Raw genomic sequence first — 16,452 nt, 5'->3', positions numbered from 1 at the left:
GGACTGGATCGATGAGACCATCTGCTCCGAAGACATTGAGACGAGTGTCCAACCTCTGCTGGTGGACCAGAGACGGAGTCTCCACAAGTACTTCACCGATCCTGAACTCCCAGAACTGCTTCAAGGGTTTTTAAACCAGGTGGTGGAAGTTTTCAAACCGAACGATCTGGAAGAAGCAGCGAAGACTTCGTCTGATGCAGTTCTTCCTGAGGGACAGCGAGCTCTGAGGGCTGGCTCGTCCCCAGAGGACAGTCCCCAGAGGACAGTCCCATTTAAAGTCCTCCACAGGACACACGTCACTGGAGAGAACTTTACAAAAGACATACGTACCCAACGCGGTATAAGTAGGACGGACAGTCCCTCCAGGCGTCTGGATGAGTTCCTCCATGATGGACTGCAGGTTCCTCTGTCGCCCAGCAGGGGGCGCTAACTGGTGACCTCATGTCACCTCAGGACTTCTCGCCGTGAGAAAACTGACCTGCAACAATCAGCTCGTCACGTCAGAGAAAGAATCTGGAGATGATTAATTCATATTGATTCATATTTTTCACTGCGACTAAAAGTGACTGACTTCAAAGAAAACTGGTCGCCTTTTCTCAAAGCTTGAAACGTGAGATCAAATAACGTCTGTTAGTGGAGCCATAGGACAACAATAACAAAGAAATGAACAACAATACTACACTGGGGTGTGTATGTGTGGGTTTGGATATGTGTGTGTAGGAACATGTAGACGTACGCAGGTAGAACCAGACCAGAAGAGATCAAAGGAACCATCAATCACGTTTATTCCAGAATCATCAGTTCTACAGTCTGATATCGTCTGTTGGTATCGTTACTTCCTCTCCTTTCTTCAGGGGGCGGCTCTCGCCTGGGGGGGTCTGGTTCTCCCTGGGGGGTGACTCACACTTCATAACCCCCCCCCCCCACACACACACCTCGACACCCCCCCTCACCCCTGGATCACACAGTGGTGCCCTGCCGCCCTCTGCTGGGACCCCGTCTTGCACACACACACACACACACACACACACACACACACACACACACACACACACACACACACACACACACACACACACACACACACACACACACACACACACACACACACACACACACACACACACACACACACTCTTTATTACAGAAACCACCAACAGCACCACCTGGTGGACCGACATGAGAAGCACATTGTTGTTGTCGTTTCTGTGAACTGAGGTTGTGACTCCTGCTGTGAACCCTGCTGGTCCCTGCTGGTCCCTGCTGGTCCCTGCTGGACCTTGCCGGATCCTGCTGGTCCCTGCTGGACCCTGCTGGTCCCTGCTGGTCCCTGCTGGACCCTGCTGGTCCCTGCTGGTCCCTGCTGGACCTTGCCGGATCCTGCTGGTCCCTGCTGGACCCTGCTGGTCCCTGCTGGTCCCTGCTGGTCCCTGCTGGTCCCTTCCTCATTGTGGTCACTGGCCAGGGGAAGTACGAGACGAGACCCGCAGACCAGGAGAGCAGCGGGGATCAAGGACCAGCCCTGGTTGGTTCCACGGTTCAGTTCCTGAGAGACTCAAGTGGCGACGGCGGTCCTGAAGTAAGACCTTCACCAACTTGTGATATTTGCTGAGTAACGAGGCTCAACAAAGTCTGAACGCGTTTTAATGAGGCTTAACGACGTCGTGACAAACTTTGAAGTTCTATGAACAAATGTTAGTGAGACTTAACGTATAAACGAACCTGAACAAGACTTCAGGATGTATGAGCAACCTCAATGAGGGTTCTTGAGAGAAGAACAAACCTGAACAAGACTTCAGGATGTATGAGCAACCTCAATGAGGGTTCTTGAGAGAAGAACAAACCTGAACGAACCACAAGAACGAAATAGAAGAAACCGTTTGAAGAAGAAGTTCACAGTTCAGTCATTCACGATTCTTTCTTCCTTCAAAGACTCGTCACTTTTTCACGAGTATTTCTGTCTCGTTGGCTAAACGATAGCATGATGAGTTGAAAAGGTGGATTGAAAGCTTTCATGTGACGTCATCAAAGGTGAAGCTTTGTGTGTGAGGCTATGAAGCCACGTTAGCATGTCGTGAACAAAATGAACAAATGAAAACACTTTAAATGACAAAAACACTTTATTCTGATGCAACGAGTGACTCGAGGACAAATGTGCTGCCTGTCCAGCCAATCACAGGCCTGGAGCGTCGCCGTGGACAACCAGTCTCACAAAGCTTTTGTATAAAGTATAAAGTTCAGAGCCAGGTTCCTTCAGACGACAGCGTTCCTCCTCACCCGTACATAGAAGACAATTCCTAACCTCCTTCTGTGGTCTACACGTTCCTGAAGCCCCTCGCCGTTCTATTAAAGTCTTTTGGTTCCTCTTCTTTACCTTTCCGCCCGATCAGGCCCATTTCAAACACGGTAGAGATCTTGGTGACGGGCCGGGACGCCGCCTCTCTCAGCTTCTTGGCATCAAACTTGGGACTGAACAGCAGCACCGGCAGCCGGTAGGCGAACGACGGGATGTCCTTGCCCTCGCCGGCCGCCGCCTCTTCGCTCGGCTCCGTCTCGCTTTTGCTCAACTCGATCTGGTGCATGATGTTCTCCTTGGACGAGAACATCTGGAAGAGGACGGCGTCCCACATCTTGGTGGCCTTGGGTGAGCCGCTGGCCCGCCGGTCGTCCTGGGCGCCGGCCGCCTCGTCCGGCCGCTTCTCCTCACGCTCTGGCCGCTCGCCGGCCGGACCCCCGGGCGCCATCTCGGGGAACTTGGGCTCTTCTTGCTCCACCACCATGTGTTTCTTCAGGCGCGACCAACCGCTGGCTTTAGCTTGGATTCCCTTCGGCTTCTGTAACACTTTCATAAGGAGCTCCGCTGGGGGGGCGTCCTCACCCGGCTCTTTATCTGAGGGGGGCGTGACTGATGCTTTCTGCTCTCGTCCTTTGTCAGCAGTCCTGGTCTCAGCAGTCCTGGTCTGAGTAGTCCTGGTCTCAGCAGTCCTGGTCTGAGTAGTCCTGGTCTCAGCAGTCCTGGTCTCAGCAGTCCTGGTCTCAGCAGGCCTGGTCTCAGCAGTCCTGGTCTCAGCAGTCCTGGTCTGAGTAGTCCTGGTCTCAGCAGTCCTGGTCTCAGCAGTCCTGGTCTCAGCAGTCCTGGTCTCAGCAGTCCTGGTCTCAGCAGGCGCCTGAGGGTCTGCTGGCCAGTCTCTCGTCGTCACGGCAGCTGCAGGTTCTTTTTGCTTTAAGACTTCTGATTTCCTTTCATCTTGAGGTTGTTCAGTAGTTTGGACTTTGCCGAGAAGTTTCTTTACGACCTTCAATGGATCTTTAGACGAAGGACGTTTAGTTTCAGGGGCTTTAGGTTTGGGTTCTTCAGGCGCCGTGGTGTGACTCTGTGCTGTCGGAGTTTCTTCAGCCGAGTTTGTCTCAACCTGATGAGACGTTGTTTGTTTGGTTACAATTTTACCAGAAGATTCCGAGGCATGTGAAACAACAATAGTTGGGATTGGAGCTACCGTCCCTTCTACCTGCTGGGGCTGACCCACATCTTTGGTCTGAGACCCCTCCTCTGCAGACTGGCCTGTCCCAGATGGTCTTGGACCAGGCGTCTTAGACTCTGCTGACGGTTTCACCTCGTCTTGAGTCGACGTCGTCATGCTGCCGATGCCAAACGCTGGAGAGAAGGTCTTTATTCCGCCGTAGGCGGCGTACTCAGCTGGTGTCAACCCCCGGTAGCTTGACTTTTGAGTCACGTGTGTCGGTGTCTTGGGTCTTTGAAAGGCTGCAGGGGAAACTCCAGAACGAGTCATGCCGTACGTTGGGGTCTTTGGTCGTTTGTAGCCAGGCGATGTGCTCAGAAGTCGACTCGCTTCGTATGTTGGAGTCTTTGGCCTCCCGGAACTGACCGGATCTGCTCTGGTCAGTTCTCTTGTCAGGTCAGACTCTGGCTTTGGTTCTACGAGGCTTTGTGGCGCCGGTTTGGCTGCAGGAGTCATGTCTGAGTGAACGTCTCCGTTTGGCAGCGCTCCGTCGGTGATCTTCACACTTTGGGAAACGGACAAACTGTTTGCAGCAGGAAGGGTTTGGGACGTGGTCGGTCTCTCTGGCTCTACTGGGGTGGGCGTCACTGCAAACAGGAGGGGGTTCGGTCTGGAGACCTCGAAGGCTGGCGTTGCGGCTCGAGCGGGGGTTCGAGGTCGTCCCGCTGTAATCCTTGATGTTTCAAACTCATACGTTGGTGTTTTAACTGTGATCACAGACAACGGCACCACGGTCTGGACGTCCGATGCTGCAGTTGTGTTTCTGCTGTCGGCAGTGGGAGTTGCTCTGGTGCCTTCTGATGTCGGCGTTGCCGTTTTGGCGTCGGGTGTCGGCGTCGCTCTCCGGACCTCTGACACCGAGGCTTCCAGTGGAGGAGCCGTGATTTCAACCTTTGGTGACGTTCCGGTCGTAGCGTCTGGAGTGGGAGCTTTTCTCTGAGAATCAGTGACGGATGACAAAGGTTGAGGTGTCGGTGTTGTTCCTCTTCCACCTTCGTCTTGTTTGGGCACCATGCTGCCAATGGCAGTTAAAGCAACCATGTCATACACCGGCGGGGTTCTGGACGTCTCGTAAAATGAGGTGCTCGCCGTGTACATCCGCATTTGAGGAACCTCAAACATTGGCTTGGGCGACCTCGAGGGCTCGGTGGCTTTAAAGGTTGGACGTGGGCTTTTAGATTTGATGACGGGGGCCAAGACGGTGAGGGGCCGAATCAGCGCCGAATACAGAGCTGGACCGGGACTCTGAGGCTTTGGCTGCGCGCTTCGTCCAGCGGGAAACTCAAAAAGTGTGCTACAAGCTGCAGACGAGGGAACCGACAGCGACTGAGAGGAAGATGTGGAGACGCCTTGCATGTGGGAGTACGAGGGACTCGCCGGTCTGCCGTAAGCCGCCCGCTGCGGGTAGGGCGACGCCACGTGTTGGTAGAGCGCTCTGACGGTGAAGCGTGGCGCCGGCGCGACGCCGTGCAGAGTGAACGGCGTCTCCGGGGTCTTGGGGGGGGTGGAGTAGTCGCTGCGCTCCAGGTCCGGGCTGGCTTCGTTCACCGGCGACAGGCTGGAGCGGAACGGCGCGGCGGACTGGGACGTCTGAACGCAAGACTTCTTCTTCGCCGTCCGTTTCAGGAGCTTTTTCAGCCGAGCGTTGTCTTTCCCAGGCTTGGGCAGCAGGGGTGGGGCGTAGGGTGGTTGCAGCAGGCCCGGGGGGGCGGCGCTGCCGTACGCCACCGCCATGACGGCTTCGGCGCCCTGCGAAGAACAAACAGCCGATATTAACAGAACTCAGCAACCGGATGGGTCCATCAACATTGTAATACAGCCTCCGTCACCAAACGGTGGTGGAGAAACAACGACCACATTCCGTCTGTGATGTCAGAGAACGATCTGAGTCACTGTGATGTCAGAGAACGATCTGAGTCACTGTGATGTTAGAGAACGATCTGAGTCACTGTGATGTTAGGAACGATCTGAGTCACTGTGATGTCAGAGAACGATCTGAGTCACTGTGATGTTAGAGAACGATCTGAGTCACTGTGATGTTAGAGAACGATCTGAGTCACTGTGATGTTAGAGAACGATCTGAGTCACTGTGATGTTAGAGAACGATCTGAGTCACTGTGATGTTAGAGAACGATCTGAGTCACTGTAATGTTAGAGAACAATCTGAGTCACTGTGATGTTAGAGAACGATCTGAGTCACTGTGATGTCAGAGAACGATCTGAGTCACTGTGATGTCAGAGAACGATCTGAGTCACTGTGATGTTAGGAACGATCTGAGTCACTGTGATGTCAGAGAACGATCTGAGTCACTGTGATGTTAGAGAACGATCTGAGTCACTGTGATGTTAGAGAACAATCTGAGTCACTGTGATGTTAGGAACGATCTGAGTCACTGTGATGTCAGAGAACAATCTGAGTCACTGTGATGTCAGAGAACGATCTGAGTCACTGTGATGTCAGAGAACAATCTGAGTCACTGTGATGTTAGAGAACGATCTGAGTCACTGTGATGTTAGAGAATGATCTGAGTCACTGTGATGTCAGAGAACGATCTGAGTCACTGTGATGTCAGAGAACGATCTGAGTCACTGTGATGTTAGGAACGATCTGAGTCACTGTGATGTTAGAGAACAATCTGAGTCACTGTGATGTTAGGAACGATCTGAGTCACTGTGATGTCAGAGAACAATCTGAGTCACTGTGATGTCAGAGAACGATCTGAGTCACTGTGATGTCAGAGAACAATCTGAGTCACTGTGATGTTAGAGAACGATCTGAGTCACTGTGATGTTAGAGAACGATCTGAGTCACTGTGATGTCAGAGAACGATCTGAAGTCACTGTGATGTTAGGAACGATCTGAGTCACTGTGATGTTAGGAACGATCTGAGTCACTGTGATGTTAGAGAACGATCTGAAGTCACTGTGATGTCAGAGAACGATCTGAGTCACTGTGATGTCAGAGAACGATCTGAAGTCACTGTGATGTTAGGAACGATCTGAGTCACTGTGATGTTAGGAACGATCTGAGTCACTGTGATGTTAGAGAACGATCTGAAGTCACTGTGATGTCAGAGAACGATGTGAGTCACTGTGATGTTAGAGAATGATCTGAAGTCTCTTTGATGTCAGAGAACGATCTGAGTCACTGTGATGTCAGAGAACGATCTGAAGTCACTGTGATGTCAGAGAACGATGTGAGTCACTGTGATGTTAGAGAATGATCTTAAGTCTCTTTGATGTTAGAGAACGATCTGAGTCACTGTGATGTTAGAGAACGATCTGAGTCACTGTGATGTTAGAGAACGATCTGAGTCACTGTGATGTTAGAGAACGATCTGAGTCACTGTGACGTTAGAGAACGATCTGAGTCACTGTGATGTCAGAGAACGATCTGAGTCACTGTGATGTCAGAGAACGATCTGAGTCACTGTGATGTCAGAGAACGATCTGAGTCACTGTGATGTTAGGAACGATCTGAGTCACTGTGATGTTAGAGAACGATCTGAGTCACTGTGATGTCAGAGAACGATCTGAGTCACTGTGATGTCAGAGAACGATCTGAGTCACTGTGATGTCAGAGAACGATCTGAGTCACTGTGATGTTAGGAACGATCTGAGTCACTGTGATGTTAGAGAACGATCTGAGTCACTGTGATGTCAGAGAACGATCTGAGTCACTGTGATGTTAGGAACGATCTGAGTCACTGTGATGTTAGAGAACGATCTGAGTCACTGTGATGTTAGGGACGATCTGAGTCACTGTGATGTCAGAGAACAATCTGAGTCACTGTGATGTCAGAGAACGATCTGAGTCACTGTGATGTTAGAGAACGATCTGAGTCACTGTGATGTCAGAGAACAATCTGAGTCACTGTGATGTTAGAGAACGATCTGAGTCACTGTGATGTTAGAGAACGATCTGAGTCACTGTGATGTCAGAGAACGATCTGAAGTCACTGTGATGTTAGGAACGATCTGAGTCACTGTGATGTTAGGAACGATCTGAGTCACTGTGATGTTAGAGAACGATCTGAAGTCACTGTGATGTCAGAGAACGATCTGAGTCACTGTGATGTTAGAGAACGATCTGAGTCACTGTGATGTCAGAGAACGATCTGAGTCACTGTGATGTCAGAGAACGATCTGAGTCACTGTGATGTCAGAGAACAATCTGAGTCACTGTGATGTCAGAGAACGATCTGAGTCACTGTGATGTTAGAGAACGATCTGAGTCACTGTGATGTCAGAGAACGATCTGAAGTCACTGTGATGTTAGGAACGATCTGAAGTCACTGTGATGTCAGAGAACGATCTGAGTCACTGTGATGTCAGAGAACAATCTGAGTCACTGTGATGTTAGAGAACGATCTGAGTCACTGTGATGTTAGAGAACGATCTGAGTCACTGTGATGTCAGAGAACGATCTGAAGTCACTGTGATGTTAGGAACGATCTGAGTCACTGTGATGTTAGGAACGATCTGAGTCACTGTGATGTTAGAGAACGATCTGAAGTCACTGTGATGTCAGAGAACGATCTGAGTCACTGTGATGTTAGAGAACGATCTGAGTCACTGTGATGTCAGAGAACGATCTGAGTCACTGTGATGTCAGAGAACAATCTGAGTCACTGCGATGTTAGAGAACGATCTGAGTCACTGTGATGTTAGAGAACGATCTGAGTCACTGTGATGTCAGAGAACGATCTGAAGTCACTGTGATGTTAGGAACGATCTGAGTCACTGTGATGTTAGGAACGATCTGAGTCACTGTGATGTTAGAGAACGATCTGAAGTCACTGTGATGTCAGAGAACGATCTGAGTCACTGTGATGTTAGAGAACGATCTGAGTCACTGTGATGTCAGAGAACGATCTGAGTCACTGTGATGTTAGGAACGATCTGAGTCACTGTGATGTTAGAGAACGATCTGAAGTCACTGTGATGCCAGAGAACGATCTGAGTCACTGTGATGTTAGAGAACGATCTGAGTCACTGTGATGTCAGAGAACGATCTGAGTCACTGTGATGTTAGAGAACGATCTGAGTGACTGTGATGTTAGAGAACGATCTGAGTCACTGTGATGTTAGAGAACGATCTGAGTGACTGTGATGTTAGAGAACGATCTGAGTCACTGTGATGTCAGAGAACGATCTGAGTCACTGTGATGTCAGAGAACGATCTGAGTCACTGTGATGTTAGAGAACGATCTGAGTCACTGTGACGTTAGAGAACGATCTGAAGTCTCTTTGATGTCAGAGAACGACCTGAATGATGGACCTTGATGCAGTTGAAAGTATCTGGGTGGTACTTTTCAGTTTAGTATATCTGGAAGCATCACGTCTTCTAAAACATCTTCTATCGTTCAGTCTTTGTTTATAAATGAATGAATGAATGAAAGAAGTTCGACGGCGTCGTGACCTTCGTCTGACGAGTCCGTCTGGTCCTGAACGACTCTCTGGAGGGAAACTCTGTCAACAGGAGCTTCGTCTCCTCGGCCAGGAATCACTGCCTGGATGCATCGAGACGATGCTGCCAATGCTGATGCTAATGCTAATGCTAATGCTAATGCTAATGCTAAGGCTAAGGCTAAGGCTAATGCTAATGCCATGCTGTGATTTATAATTATTATTCTAGATTATAACCAGAACGGGAAACGTTTATGTTTTCAGGATTTCTGACCTCATGAGAGTAGAAACGAGTGTTTGATTCCCTCAGATCGTCATGTCAGTGAAGTGTAGGACACACACACACACACACACACACACACACACACACACACACACACACACACACACACACACACACACACACACACACACACACACACACACACACACACACACACACACACACACTGAACCTGACACACCAGATCTCGCTCCTCCTTTTAAGGGCCTGCTAGTTTTGGTATTCGAGGGCCTTCAGGTTGCGAGTTCAAAAGAGGAAAGAGTAATAATAGCAGCGTAATAAAACCCGGCGTTGCTCCACAATCGCCTCCGCAAGTGAAGAAATTAGTCCCAAAAAGTATTTGTACTTCCAGTCGCGGCACAGAAACTGTAAAAAACCTGAAGGAGAGGCTTACCAGGTGAGTGTGGAGGCGTCGAGGAGAGTCTGGAGCCGCTTCACCTGCAGGAGGGCAGAAGGCTGAGTGAGGACGAGCTGAGGCTAACGGCTAACGGCTAACTCTTAGCCTGCCGGGGCTTTAAGGTCCACCCAGGGACAGAGACACCCTGAGCCCCCGTCCCGACGTTGGTGGTTCTCCCACCAGACAGCAGCTGTCCCCCCCCCCCCCCCCCCCTCCCCCCCCTGCTCCACCCGGCCAATGTGAGGTGTTTACCTGCGGCGCTGCAGCTGTGGACGGCGGGCCGGCTGCGTCCTGCGGCTCCCAGCCCGGAGTGTCAGAGCGCCAGCTTCAGGTCCGGCTCCGCTCAGCCCCCCTTCCTGCAAATGGAAGGACCGGGCGCCATGGCAGTCCCAAAATAACCCTGAGCCCCGCCGGCAGCTCAGTGACAGCGACGTGGCGGTGACGGCGCAGCGCGGCCGGGCGGGACGCCGCAGCCTTCGGTTTCACCGCCTCACCGCTCTAAAAGGGGCTCTGGGGCCCCCAAGGGGTGGAGAGGGCAACCGACAGGGCCTCCATAGTCCAACACACTTTCTCCAAGAGTCTCTGTCCACAGTGAGGACGGAACGTCTAGTCTGGTCAATAGTTCACTGATCGAGGTGAGACGTACGCTAGTCTACACTCCAGGAGTTAGTCGAGGGTTCAGTCACTAGTCGATGGTTCAGTAGTTAGTCGAGGGTTCAGTCACTAGTCGATGGTTCAGTCACTAGTCGAGGGTTCAGTCACTAGTCGATGGTTCAGTAGTTAGTCGAGGGTTCAGTCACTAGTCGATGGTTCAGTCACTAGTCGAGGGTTCAGTCACTAATCGATGGTTCAGTCACTAGTCGAGGGTTCAGTCACTAGTCGAGGGTTCAGTCACTAGTCGATGGTTCAGTAGTTAGTCGATGGTTCAGTCACTAGTCGAGGGTTCAGTCACTAGTCGATGGTTCAGTCACTAGTCGATGGTTCAGTCACTAGTCGAGGGTTCAGTCACTAGTCGATGGTTCAGTCACTAGTCGAGGGTTCAGTCACTAGTCGATGGTTCAGTCACTAGTCGAGGGTTCAGTCACTAGTCGATGGTTCAGTCACTAGTCGAGGGTTCAGTCACTAGTCGATGGTTCAGTCACTAGTCGAGGGTTCAGTCACTAGTCGAGGGTTCAGTAGTTAGTCGATGGTTCAGTCACTAGTCGAGGGTTCAGTCACTAGTCGATGGTTCAGTCACTAGTCGAGGGTTCAGTCACTAGTCGAGGGTTCAGTCACTAGTCGATGGTTCAGTCACTAGTCGAGGGTTCAGTCACTAGTCGATGGTTCAGTCACTAGTCGAGGGTTCAGTCACTAGTCGAGGGTTCAGTAGTTAGTCGATGGTTCAGTCACTAGTCGAGGGTTCAGTCACTAGTCGATGGTTCAGTCACTAGTCGAGGGTTCAGTCAGTAGTCGAGGGTTCAGTCACTAGTCGATGGTTCAGTAGTTAGTCGATGGTTCAGTCACTAGTCGATGGTTCAGTCACTAGTCGATGGTTCAGTCACTAGTCGAGGGTTCAGTCAGTAGTCGAGGGTTCAGTCACTAGTCGATGGTTCAGTAGTTAGTCGATGGTTCAGTCACTAGTCGATGGTTCAGTCACTAGTCGATGGTTCAGTAGTTAGTCGAGGGTTCAGTGACTAGTCGATGGTTCAGTCACTAGTCGATGGTTCAGTAGTTAGTCGAGGGTTCAGTGACTAGTCGATGGTTCAGTCACTAGTCGATGGTTCAGTAGTTAGTCGATGGTTCAGTCACTAGTCGATGGTTCAGTCACTAGTCGAGGGTTCAGTCACTAGCCGATGGTTCAGTCACTAGTCGATGGTTCAGTAGTTAGTCGATGGTTCAGTCACTAGTCGAGGGTTCAGTCACTAGTCGATGGTTCAGTAGTTAGTCGATGGTTCAGTCACTAGTCGATGGTTCAGTCACTAGTCGAGGGTTCAGTCACTAGTCGATGGTTCAGTCACTAGTCGATGGTTCAGTAGTTAGTCGAGGGTTCAGTGACTAGTCGATGGTTCAGTCACTAGTCGATGGTTCAGTCACTAGTCGATGGTTCAGTCACTAGTCGAGGGTTCAGTCACTAGTCGATGGTTCAGTCACTAGTCGATGGTTCAGTAGTTAGTCGATGGTTCAGTCACTAGTCGATGGTTCAGTCACTAGTCGATGGTTCAGTAGTTAGTCGAGGGTTCAGTGACTAGTCGATGGTTCAGTCACTAGTCGATGGTTCAGTCACTAGTCGAGGGTTCAGTCACTAGTCGATGGTTCAGTAGTTAGTCGATGGTTCAGTCACTAGTCGAGGGTTCAGTCACTAGTCGATGGTTCAGTCACTAGTCGATGGTTCAGTCACTAGTCGAGGGTTCAGTCACTAGTCGATGGTTCAGTCACTAGTCGAGGGTTCAGTCACTAGTCGATGGTTCAGTCACTAGTCGAGGGTTCAGTCACTAGTCGATGGTTCAGTCACTAGTCGAGGGTTCAGTCACTAGTCGAGGGTTCAGTAGTTAGTCGATGGTTCAGTCACTAGTCGAGGGTTCAGTCACTAGTCGATGGTTCAGTCACTAGTCGAGGGTTCAGTCACTAGTCGAGGGTTCAGTCACTAGTCGATGGTTCAGTCACTAGTCGAGGGTTCAGTCACTAGTCGAGGGTTCAGTCACTAGTCGAGGGTTCAGTAGTTAGTCGATGGTTCAGTCACTAGTCGAGGGTTCAGTCACTAGTCGATGGTTCAGTCACTAGTCGAGGGTTCAGTCAGTAGTCGATGGTTCAGTCACTAGTCGATGGTTCAGTAGTTAGTCGATGGTTCAGTCACTAGTCGATGGTTCAGTCACTAGTCGATGGTTCAGTCACTAGTCGAGGGTTCAGTCAGTAGTCGAGGGTTCAGTCACTAGTCGATGGTTCAGTAGTTAGTCGATGGTTCAGTCACTAGTCGATGGTTCAGTCACTAGTCGATGGTTCAGTAGTTAGTCGAGGGTTCAGTGACTAGTCGATGGTTCAGTCACTAGTCGATGGTTCAGTAGTTAGTCGAGGGTTCAGTGACTAGTCGATGGTTCAGTCACTAGTCGATGGTTCAGTAGTTAGTCGATGGTTCAGTCACTAGTCGATGGTTCAGTCACTAGTCGAGGGTTCAGTCACTAGCCGATGGTTCAGTCACTAGTCGATGGTTCAGTAGTTAGTCGATGGTTCAGTCACTAGTCGAGGGTTCAGTCACTAGTCGATGGTTCAGTAGTTAGTCGATGGTTCAGTCACTAGTCGATGGTTCAGTCACTAGTCGAGGGTTCAGTCACTAGTCGATGGTTCAGTCACTAGTCGATGGTTCAGTAGTTAGTCGAGGGTTCAGTGACTAGTCGATGGTTCAGTCACTAGTCGAGGGTTCAGTCACTAGTCGATGGTTCAGTCACTAGTTGATGGTTCAGTAGTTAGTCGAGGGTTCAGTGACTAGTCGATGGTTCAGTCACTAGTCGAGGGTTCAGTCACTAGTCGATGGTTCAGTCACTAGTCGATGGTTCAGTCACTAGTCGAGGGTTCAGTCACTAGTCGATGGTTCAGTCACTAGTTGATGGTTCAGTAGTTAGTCGATGGTTCAGTCACTAGTCGATGGTTCAGTCACTAGTCGATGGTTCAGTAGTTAGTCGAGGGTTCAGTGACTAGTCGATGGTTCAGTCACTAGTCGATGGTTCAGTCACTAGTCGAGGGTTCAGTCACTAGTCGATGGTTCAGTCACTAGTCGATGGTTCAGTAGTTAGTCGATGGTTCAGTCACTAGTCGATGGTTCAGTAGTTAGTCGATGGTTCAGTCACTAGTCGATGGTTCAGTCACTAGTCGAGGGTTCAGTCACTAGTCGATGGTTCAGTCACTAGTCGATGGTTCAGTAGTTAGTCGATGGTTCAGTCACTAGTCGATGGTTCAGTCACTAGTCGATGGTTCAGTCACTAGTCGAGGGTTCAGTCACTAGTCGATGGTTCAGTCACTAGTCGAGGGTTCAGTCACTAGTCGATGGTTCAGTAGTTAGTCGATGGTTCAGTCACTAGTCGATGGTTCAGTAGTTAGTCGATGGTTCAGTCACTAGTCGATGGTTCAGTCACTAGTCGATGGTTCAGTCACTAGTCGAGGGTTCAGTCACTAGTCGATGGTTCAGTCACTAGTCGATGGTTCAGTAGTTAGTCGATGGTTCAGTCACTAGTCGATGGTTCAGTCACTAGTCGATGGTTCAGTCACTAGTCGAGGGTTCAGTCACTAGTCGATGGTTCAGTCACTAGTCGATGGTTCAGTCACTAGTCGAGGGTTCAGTCACTAGTCGATGGTTCAGTAGTTAGTCGATGGTTCAGTCACTAGTCGATGGTTCAGTAGTTAGTCGATGGTTCAGTCACTAGTCGATGGTTCAGTCACTAGTCGAGGGTTCAGTCACTAGTCGATGGTTCAGTAGTTAGTCGAGGGTTCAGTGACTAGTCGATGGTTCAGTCACTAGTCGATGGTTCAGTCACTAGTCGAGGGTTCAGTCACTAGTCGATGGTTCAGTCACTAGTCGATGGTTCAGTAGTTAGTCGATGGTTCAGTCACTAGTCGATGGTTCAGTCACTAGTCGATGGTTCAGTAGTTAGTCGAGGGTTCAGTGACTAGTCGATGGTTCAGTCACTAGTCGATGGTTCAGTCACTAGTCGAGGGTTCAGTCACTAGTCGATGGTTCAGTCACTAGTCGATGGTTCAGTAGTTAGTCGATGGTTCAGTCACTAGTCGATGGTTCAGTAGTTAGTCGATGGTTCAGTCACTAGTCGATGGTTCAGTCACTAGTCGAGGGTTCAGTCACTAGTCGATGGTTCAGTCACTAGTCGATGGTTCAGTAGTTAGTCGATGGTTCAGTCACTAGTCGAGGGTTCAGTCACTAGTCGAGGGTTCAGTCACTAGTCGATGGTTCAGTCACTAGTCGAGGGTTCAGTCACTAGTCGATGGTTCAGTCACTAGTCGAGGGTTCAGTCACTAGTCGAGGGTTCAGTAGTTAGTCGATGGTTCAGTCACTAGTCGAGGGTTCAGTCACTAGTCGATGGTTCAGTCACTAGTCGAGGGTTCAGTCAGTAGTCGAGGGTTCAGTCACTAGTCGATGGTTCAGTAGTTAGTCGATGGTTCAGTCACTAGTCGATGGTTCAGTCACTAGTCGATGGTTCAGTCACTAGTCGAGGGTTCAGTCAGTAGTCGAGGGTTCAGTCACTAGTCGAGGGTTCAGTAGTTAGTCGATGGTTCAGTCACTAGTCGATGGTTCAGCCACTAGTCGATGGTTCAGTAGTTAGTCGAGGGTTCAGTGACTAGTCGATGGTTCAGTCACTAGTCGATGGTTCAGTAGTTAGTCGAGGGTTCAGTGACTAGTCGATGGTTCAGTCACTAGTCGATGGTTCAGTAGTTAGTCGATGGTTCAGTCACTAGTCGATGGTTCAGTCACTAGTCGAGGGTTCAGTCACTAGCCGATGGTTCAGTCACTAGTCGATGGTTCAGTAGTTAGTCGATGGTTCAGTCACTAGTCGAGGGTTCAGTCACTAGTCGATGGTTCAGTAGTTAGTCGATGGTTCAGTCACTAGTCGATGGTTCAGTCACTAGTCGAGGGTTCAGTCACTAGTCGATGGTTCAGTCACTAGTCGATGGTTCAGTAGTTAGTCGATGGTTCAGTCACTAGTCGATGGTTCAGTCACTAGTCGATGGTTCAGTAGTTAGTCGATGGTTCAGTCACTAGTCGATGGTTCAGTAGTTAGTCGATGGTTCAGTCACTAGTCGATGGTTCAGTCACTAGTCGAGGGTTCAGTCACTAGTCGAGGGTTCAGTCACTAGTCGAGGGTTCAGTAGTTAGTCGATGGTTCAGTCACTAGTCGAGGGTTCAGTAGTTAGTCGATGGTTCAGTCACTAGTCGAGGGTTCAGTAGTTAGTCGATGGTTCAGTCACTAGTCGAGGGTTCAGTCACTAGTCGAGGGTTCAGTAGTTAGTCGATGGTTCAGTCACTAGTCGAGGGTTCAGTCACTAGTCGAGGGTTCAGTCACTAGTCGATGGTTCAGTAGTTAGTCGATGGCTCAGTCACTAGTCGATGGTTCAGTCACTAGTCGATGGTTCAGTAGTTAGTCGATGGTTCAGTCACTAGTCGATGGTTCAGTCACTAGTCGAGGGTTCAGTCACTAGTCGATGGTTCAGTCACTAGTCGAGGGTTCAGTCACTAGTCGATGGTTCAGTAGTTAGTCGATGGCTCAGTCACTAGTCGATGGTTCAGTCACTAGTCGATGGTTCAGTAGTTAGTCGATGGTTCAGTCACTAGTCGATGGTTCAGTCACTAGTCGATGGTTCAGTAGTTAGTCGATGGCTCAGTCACTAGTCGAGGGTTCAGTCACTAGTCGAGGGTTCAGTCACTAGTCGATGGTTCAGTCACTAGTCGATGGTTCAGTCAGTAGTCGATGGTTCAGTCACTAGTCGAGGGTTCAGTCACTAGTCGAGGGTTCAGTCACTAGTCGATGGTTCAGTCACTAGTCGATGGTTCAGTCACTAGTCGAGGGTTCAGTCACTAGTCGAGGGTTCAGTCACTAGTCGATGGTTCAGTCACTAGTCGATGGTTCAGTCAGTAGTCGATGGTTCAGTCACTAGTCGAGGGTTCAGTCACTAGTCGAGGGTTCAGTCACTAGTCGAGGGTTCAGTCACTAGTCGATGGTTCAGTCACTAGTCGATGGTTCAGTCACTAGTCGATGGTGGGGTGGGGGGGGATAGAAGGAGGCTGAGATAACTAAGCAGGGGGTGATCGTTAAGGAAGGGTGAGATCATTTGGGGGGAGGGGGGGGGGGGGCATTAAACAG

General features: G+C 50.1%; 1 protein-coding gene across 1 annotated transcript; it reads right to left on the bottom strand.

Moving 5' to 3' along the window:
- Window positions 1-2,066: 2,066 nt before the first annotated feature.
- Window positions 2,067-10,098, bottom strand: LOC308148744 (uncharacterized protein). Its single transcript, XM_080522249.1, has 3 exons — window positions 9,863-10,098; window positions 9,608-9,651; window positions 2,067-5,270 (listed from the first exon to the last, which is right to left on the bottom strand). Exon 3 carries the CDS (start codon window positions 5,253-5,255, stop codon window positions 2,316-2,318), a length of 2,940 nt encoding a protein of 979 aa, XP_080378375.1. The 5' UTR covers window positions 5,256-5,270; window positions 9,608-9,651; window positions 9,863-10,098; the 3' UTR covers window positions 2,067-2,315.
- Window positions 10,099-16,452: the final 6,354 nt, after the last annotated feature.

Source organism: Blennius ocellaris (assembly GCF_963422515.1).
Source record: "Blennius ocellaris genome assembly, contig: SCAFFOLD_50, whole genome shotgun sequence".
Classification (NCBI taxonomy): Eukaryota; Metazoa; Chordata; class Actinopteri; order Blenniiformes; family Blenniidae; genus Blennius; species Blennius ocellaris.
Note: the sequence above shows the minus strand (reverse complement) of the source record. Positions and strands in the feature narration are given on the sequence as shown.

What these genes read in the sequence shown, in the direction of transcription:
- LOC308148744 (XM_080522249.1), bottom strand. Translation starts at nt 5,255, where the DNA reads ATGGCGGTGGCGTACGGCAGCGCCGCCCCCCCGGGCCTGCTGCAACCA.